We start from the raw sequence: 7,882 nt of genomic DNA on the forward strand, positions 1-7,882 counted from the left end.
CGACTCGAAGCCGGATCCCTGGAATCTGGCAGACACACTACTCCAGACCCGCTCGATTCTCTCGGTCCGCAGCCCGACCCAGCCAATCAAGGAATGGGATCCTCGAAAGGCCCGCCTCCCCTGCCCATGAGTGACGTCTCGCCGGGCTCTCTGTGTTCCCACCCGGCTAGATCAAAACCCGCGCGTGCGCAGATTGTCTCGGCCGGCCGCCTCTCCAGCGCGCGTTCCCTGCGCTTGCGCACTGCCCACCGCCCACTGCCCAGCTGGGACCCGCGCCGGGGGCGGCGTCCGTGTCTCGGCCCGCGTTCCGCCTGGACATCCAGCGGCGCTCAGCGATGACGGCCCATTCCTTTGCCCTCCCGGTCATCATCTTTACCACGTTCTGGGGCCTCATCGGCATCGCCGGGCCCTGGTTCGTGCCCAAAGGACCCAACCGCGGGTAAGAGAGGCCCTGGCTGCCGGTGGCCGCCTCTGCCTCCGCTCCCGGGTTTCCTGAGGTCTCACCCCGGGCAGGCGGGCCCGGGGCGCAGGGCGGGCCCGAGGGGAGGGGAAGGGCACGCGCCGCGCCTCAGTTTCTCCGCAGGTAAAATGGGGACGGTGAGCAGCCTTGCTGCCCCGAGGATTGCCCGAAATAATCGGTTTTAGCCGATTTCTACACTCATTGGTTTGAAATTCTCATCACCCCCTCCCCGGCTTCCCACTTCTGTCCTCCCAGTGCCCAGGTAGCCCTGGGCCAAGCTGCTTAGTCCACATTGAAGGAAGGGAGTGTTAATCTCTCCCGCACCACTGTAAGTGCTTTAGATAGGAGCTTGTAGGCTTTGCTTTGGATTAGTTTGGCTGGAGGCTGGAGAAGTGAGTGTTGTCTTTGTTCTTAAAAAATCCACAGGGCTCAAGGATTCTACAGTTTCATTCTGTAAATCTTTCTAGGGTCACCTCTCTTGCAAATCCTGGTGAATTCTTTCTTCAGCCTAACTGATGTCTCTTCTGCTGTGTTTAAGCCTCTGTCTTTGATATCTGAGTGGGTACAAAGAATCTACCTAGACTTCCACTCATCTGGTCAAATCACTACTAAATAACCCCATGCTGCTGATCACATATATGGTATATATGTGCACACAGGAGGGAAACCAGGAGGAGGACACAGAACTAGAGGGAATTAGGGGAAAACTACAACAGCGGGACCCATCAGCTGCACTGGACAGTGATCAAAATGAACTAAGCAACTCAATGGCAGCAATGGGAGGGAGGGAATGAGTGGGAAAGAGGAACAGCTGATGCTATGCATAACAAAAGAAATGTTCATATCACCCAATGTGGAAGAAATAACTGTATTGCAAAGCTCATAGAACTCATAAATGTACTAGAACATGACAATTTGCCCCATGAAAGTTAGAATGTGTTTGTGATTTTAACTAAGCGTCATTATCCCACAATACTGTGACATTTGGGAAATTATGTAATCATTTAATCACAATAAAGAATTTGAAAAAATAAATTTAAAAAAAAGAATCTACCTAGGCTCTGTTCTCTTTCTGACAACCCAGCTGCCAGGCACTTGTGTAATCCTAGCTACTCAAGAAGACTGTGATCTGAAAATCATGGTTCAAAGCCAGCCCAGGCAGGAAAGTTTGTGAGACTCTTATCTCCAATTAACTGGCAAAAAGCTGGAAGCTGAAGTGTGGTTCAAGTGGTAGAGCACCAGCCTTGAGGAAAAAAGCTAAGGGACAGCACCCAGCCCCTGAGTTCAAGTCCTACTACCAGCATAAGAAAATGTTCTGGTGGGAACATAGGTGACCACCAGGAGCTCCTTTTATAGCCCTAGCCAGACTTTCCGAGGATGCTGCTTCCACCTGTCTTGACCTGTTGTCCCCTCTTTTGCAGAGTGATCATTACCATGCTGATTGCCACTGCAGTCTGCTGCTACCTCTTGTAAGTACTGCCCTCCTTGTAAGTACTGCCCTCCCCAGCTTTGTCCTCCCCTTTTCCCCTTGGCTTGTTGCCCTCTTGTCCTGCTAATGAACACATTTCCAAAGCTAAATCTGTGATGCACACAAGTGGAGGCCTTGTGGAAGGTTTGTAGGGGGCTCTGCCACCCATGTGCTTTGTGATGCCCATGGGCTCTTTACTCACCTGTGAATGCATGCATTGTGCCAGCTCAGTGGTGTCTATCTGCTTGGGCATTGGCATCACCTGGTAAGTAGACTGTTCGGAAACAGCTTTAGGGATCCTCTGTAGATTTAGCAGATCACAGTAGTCAGGTCTGCAGCTGGGAACCGTTTTTGTTTTTTAACAAGGGCCCCCCAGGTGACTAGAAGGCAACCAGAAATGGTAGATGAGAGCAACAATCTTGCAACTTGAGAAAGGTACTCTGGAGATACAGAAGAACTTCCTAAGGGTTGCAAGGACCTGGTCAATGTGAGGGAATAACTCCTGGCCTTTGATGTCTAAGCCATTCTTGCATACCAGGACAGGAAGACATCCCTCCATCCTGTCCAGTACTTCTGTGTTCACTCACTTCAGCCAGAATGTCAAATCAAGTTCTAGTTTGGGGGCAAACTCTGATTGTTAACACGCTGCTAGACTTTAGTACATTGTCCCATCTTCTTGTGCCCTCTATGTTATTTCTGTAGGCTAAGCACAACATCGTTGGGTGGTCAGAATTCAAACAAGTAGGACACAAGGGAGACAGATGAAGTAAACTCTTGGTCTTAGTAGAGTTTAATCTTTAAACGTTAACAGGTTTTTTTTTGTTTTTTTTTTGGTGGGGAGGATGATACTGGAGTTTGAGCTCAGAGCTTTGTGATTGCTTGCTTGCTTACTTGCCACTCCACCACTTGAGCCCTGTCTCCAAAGACTTTTCTGTCCAGGCTGGCTTCAAAACACAGTCCTCAGGGGCTGGGAAGGTGGCTCAGTGGTAGAGCGCTTGCCTTGCATGCCTGAGGCCCTGGGTTCGATTCCTCAGCACCACATAAGCAAAAAGAAAAAAAAGCCAGAAGTGGCGCTGTGGCTCAAGTAGTAGAGTGCTAGCCTTGAGCTGAAGAGCTGAGGGACAGTGCCCAGGCCCAGAGTTCAAGCCCCACGACTGGACCAAAAAAAAAAAAAAAAAAAAAAGCACAGTCCTCAGGATTTCAGCTAGGATTACAGGTGTGAGACACTGGCACATAGCTAGAAGCCTACCCATTCTTTAAAAGGCAATTATGGCCTGTATTCTTGAAGTTCATTAATTAAGGACAACAGGTCTGTTTCCAGGTCTGCCAATTGTGTGTGAGTGTGCGTGTATGTGTACGCGTGTGCATGCGTGCGTGCGTGCGTGCGTGTGTGTGTGTGTGTGTGTGTGTGTGTTGGAATTGGGGCTTGAACTCAGGGCTTGGGTGCTGTTCCTTGGTTTTTGCCCCAAAGTGACACTCTACTCTTAAACTACAACTTCACTTCTGGCTATTTGGTAGTTAATGGAGATAAGAGTCTCACAGGCTCTCCTACCCCAGCTGGCTTTGAACCACTGTCCTCAGATCTCAGCCTCCTGAATTGCTAGGATTACAGATGTGAGCCACCACCATCTGGCTCAATTTTTCAAAATCCACATTAAAAAATTTAGTTGGTTGATTTCAGATTTGGTTCATGTTATAATTTTTCTCGGTCCTTCATAGGATGTTTTATTTTAAGCTTGCTGTTCAGACTTTCAAAATGAGTACATGTTGCAAGAAACAACAGTTAACTTCAATGTGTGCCACAAGTCTCCTCCAACTGCCTTTTCAATGAGATATGAGAGATTACAGCTTCTTACATTCATGAGGTCCTTAAAAACAGCAGTATTTATTTTCTATTTTGAAAGGTTTTTTTTAATCTATGAAATTGCTTAAAATTATCACTTTAAACCCATTTGTCTGCTTAGGCCATGAATGGTTTACTCCTATTAATTAATTTTCTCTTATTTTACCTTAGGAACCTACCTCCTCCTTACAAAAAATAAAATTTGTTAAAAATAATAATGACCGTCCAGGTACTGGTGATCCATGCATATCACCCACATGTATAAGCTTAGCTACTCAGAAGGCTGAGATCTGAGAGGACTGTGGTTCAAAGCCAGCCAGGGTAGAAAAGTCCCAAGAGACTCTTATCTACAATGAACCAACAAAAACCCAGAAGTGGAGATGTGGCTCAAGTGGTAGAGAGCCAACCAGCCTTAAGGGGAATTAAAAAAACACCATAAAACAAGTGAGGGTATAAGGTCCTGAGTTAAAGCCCCAGTACTAGCACTATACAACAAACATAAATAAATGCTAGATACATGGGGGTGTGTGGGTTTTTCCAGAATTCTCTTTGGATTAAGCATCTCAAAGGCCCTTCTCTTGGGCTGTTTCTTGGTCCTTTGGAGTCTCAGAGAGGGCTCAGAGAGTCTTGGAATTGATCCTCAGACATCAGGATGTGAAGACTGATGGCTGTGAATCGGGGAGACGGTGTAAACAAGATGTGTTATAATTACAAATAACATTGTGTGGGAAAGAGCAAACCCACTACAGATTAGATGCATACAGAAGTGGAGGACAAGGGACATCTTAAAACACACACACACACACACACACACACACAGAGCAATGCCTGCTGAGTAGGTTGGCTCCCTAGGACTCTACACACACACACACACACACACACACACACACACACACACACACACACACACACACACACACACACACACACACACACACACACACACACACACACACACACACACACACACACACACACACACACACACACACACACACACACACACACACACACACACACAGAGCAATGCCTGCTGAGTAGGTTGGCTCCCTAGGACTCTTCATTCCTGAGGGCATTCATTCCTGTTCAGGCTTGCGATGTGCTCCCTAGAAGGAGAGGAGGGACCAAGGCTTCTTTTGATGGGAGAGGGGGGGTGGACGCGGTCCTGTGGGCACCCAGCCCTCCTCACTCTGCGATCTCTGGCAGCTGGCTCATCACCATCCTGGCCCAGCTGAATCCCCTGTTTGGGCCCCAGCTGAAGAATGAGACCATCTGGTACGTGCGGTTCCTGTGGGAGTGACCAGCTGTGGCTTCTGCCCCAGGTACCTGGAAGATGGCAGGTGTGGGAGCTGAGGGTCTGCGGGGAGGGAGAGGGGAAGGAAGGACAGGCGCAAAGAAGTCTCTGGATTTAGGAATTGATTTGCTTGGTAAATGGAAGGGGGTCTGGGGGAAGGCTGTGAGCATCAGCTGTGCCTGCACAGTGCAGCGCAGAGGAGAGAACCCTGTCCTCAGAGCTCCCTCCAGGGCACGTGCACCGCCTCAGCTGCAGGACTGATTGCCAGAGCACTGTGGGTGAGGATGGACACAGAATCTGTCTCAGGTTGGGTGAGGCTAGCGCCTGTGTGGAGCAAGATAGTAGCCCAGACAGCGGGATGTGAGGGAGGGGCAGTGCCAAGGGGCCCCAGGGAGCCAGGGAAGGCGGAGTCTCCAGAGCAGGGTGTGACTCTTAATGTGATGTGCTTTTCAGGTGCCCTGCTCTCAGGATGGCCCTGGCTCAGCGTCCTTGTCAACCCTTCGTCGTCCCCACCCTCCCCAGCTGTCCTGGGCCCTCTGCACTCCTTTGTCAGCACCTTGGGACCCTGGGAGAAAGCCCTGAGCTCAGGCAGGCTCGAGCGTTCTCCTGCCTGCAAACTCCCACGGCTCCAGAGCTTTCTGCCTCTCCCCAGCAGCTCCTGGACGAGGCACGGGTGAATGGGGTCTGTCTCTGAATATGGGGTGGGAGTCAGGATGCATCCCTGACCCAGGAAAGAAAGGCATCCTTGTGGAGAAGGGGCAGGGATGTGCTCATGCAGGCGCAGTCACCAACTCTGTCCCCACCCTGCTGTGCCACGCAGGGACCTTCTCCAGCCGTGACCTCCCGGGATAGTCTTAAGTTGTCATACACTCGCAAATGTGAAATTTCTGAAAATGTTGACTATAGAGAAACATTCATGCCAAGAAATCCACCAAGTATCTTTAGGTGGAGATTGAAACCTAGGTCCTTTGTAACATCCAGGTCGTTTGATGGCTTGCTCTGAAAGTTGTATCTTAGAGCTGGGAAGGTGGCTCAGTGGTAGAGCGCTTGCCTTGCATGCCTGAGGCCCTGGGTTTGATTCCTCAGCACCACATAAGCAGAAAAAGCCAGAAGTGGCGCTGTGGCTCAAGTGATAGAGTTCTAGCCTTGAGTTGAAAAGCTGAAGGACAGCGTCCAGGCCCACAACTGACAAAAGAAAAAAAAAAAGTTGTGTCTCCTCACAGTGTCCTGTTCTACCTCCCTGCCCTGAGAGGGCTGGCCCCTCTGTAGATACGCTCGCACCCCTTCCCCTCCTCCATCTGAGCAAGGCCTCCTGGGCTGAAAGGCTTTCACCCTCGGGTAAATCCCAGAGCCTCTCACAGTAGCATCCAAGTGACCCAGAGCTGGGAGGAGGAAAATCAGACATAGATAATGTTTGAATGGCACTGCAGGTCCCAGGCCTCTTCTGGCTTCTGAGCTTGGCACGAACCAGACCTCCCTCAGCCAGTCCCCCAAGCACACCCAGCTCTGCTGGGGAGGGTGAGGAAAAAATAGTGCAGTTCATATACACAGATTGGGGGGTTCTAGGAGCCCCAGCCCAGGCCCTCCCCTCCAGGAGAGTGAGAATATGCACTCTCGCATGAGCTCCCAGAGCTAAGTCAGCCCTCACCAACCTCTCTTGGTTCCGAGTCAGCCACCCATCCACATTGCCTCTGCGTGGGAAGAAAAGCCAGCCTGCTTATTTATTGACTATTTATTGGCACTCCTCGTGTGTAGGCATTGTCTTCAGCTGCCGTAAAATGAGGCGTCCCACCTAGGCTGCATGGTCCTGGCCTTACAAGCCTCACAGCTCAGGTTGGGGCCTCCATGGACACCCCCGGTCCCTTTCTACCCTGACCTCAGTAGCTCTCCTGTGGGGTGGAGTATGGTGAGCATGACTTATACTGAAAACCTGATTCCTGTCTAATAAATAGTGGTGATGCAAGACCGTGATTTGGTGAGTAAACCACAGCCTCCATTAAGTTTGCTGTCTGCCACCTGATTGCCATTTCTTTGGAGGTGGATCTGGGGAGATGGAAAGGGGGCTAGCAGCTGACACCCCTGGAGCTGCACTCAGGGGCCATGTTTTTCAGACCTGGAAGAAAATCTGGGTCCCTGGTGACTGCCCTGGATTTGGCCTAAACCAGGCCTGGCAGGAAGAGGAGGGGGAAGGTGTAGAACCTGACCACTGTTCTATCCAGATGCACGCCTCACGGGTTGTGCAGCAAACTAAGTCCCCACTATCACCAGAGCACGGCCTGCCCCTCCTTACATATCAGAAGGCTGCTCAGCTTCCTGTCTGAGGCTAGGGGGCCAAGAGAAACAGGTGCGCCAAGGCCACTTCAGGGAAGAGCTGAAGGAAGTCTGTTCTGTGGGGGGCAGGGAGGTGGGGTGAGGTGGGAAGTGCTGGGAGAACTGGGAAGAAATGAAGTGGAGCCTGGGGAGAGGCTTATGGTAAATCGCAAAAAGGTTTTAAAGTAAGGAAGTAATGTGGCCCACCTTAATTTCTAGAATGCTCTACAAGATGCACAATGAACAAAAGACCAGTTGGATATCTGATAAGGGACCAGGTGGAGTAAGGCCAGAAAAGAAAATGAGGTGGGACCTGAAGTGTGGGCAGGGCCTGACTTTTGTGACTTGTGACCCAGTTGCTCTGACAGAGGGTCTCCAGGGTGAAGGAGAATCCTGAGTCCCTGGTTGTCCTGGACAGCTTGGCACAGAGCATGAGTAGGAGCAACTTGCAGAGTGATGTGACAAGTTAGGGGTTTCCTTTATTTCCTGCAAAGTTGAAATCTCCAG

At 50.4% G+C, this 7,882-nt stretch overlaps 1 protein-coding gene across 1 annotated transcript; it reads left to right on the forward strand.

The window, feature by feature from the left end:
- Window positions 1-231: 231 nt before the first annotated feature.
- Window positions 232-7,036, forward strand: Atp6v0e2 (ATPase H+ transporting V0 subunit e2). Its single transcript, XM_069997050.1, has 4 exons — window positions 232-439; window positions 1,882-1,929; window positions 4,978-5,093; window positions 5,519-7,036. The coding sequence occupies exons 1-3, from the start codon at window positions 336-338 to the stop codon at window positions 5,069-5,071; spliced, it is 246 nt and encodes an 81-aa protein (XP_069853151.1). The 5' UTR covers window positions 232-335; the 3' UTR covers window positions 5,072-5,093; window positions 5,519-7,036.
- The last annotated feature ends 846 nt before the right edge of the window (window positions 7,037-7,882 follow it).

Source organism: Dipodomys merriami, unplaced genomic scaffold (assembly GCF_024711535.1).
Source record: "Dipodomys merriami isolate MVZ:Mamm:240054 unplaced genomic scaffold, mDipMer1.0.p SCAF_5, whole genome shotgun sequence".
Classification (NCBI taxonomy): Eukaryota; Metazoa; Chordata; class Mammalia; order Rodentia; family Heteromyidae; genus Dipodomys; species Dipodomys merriami.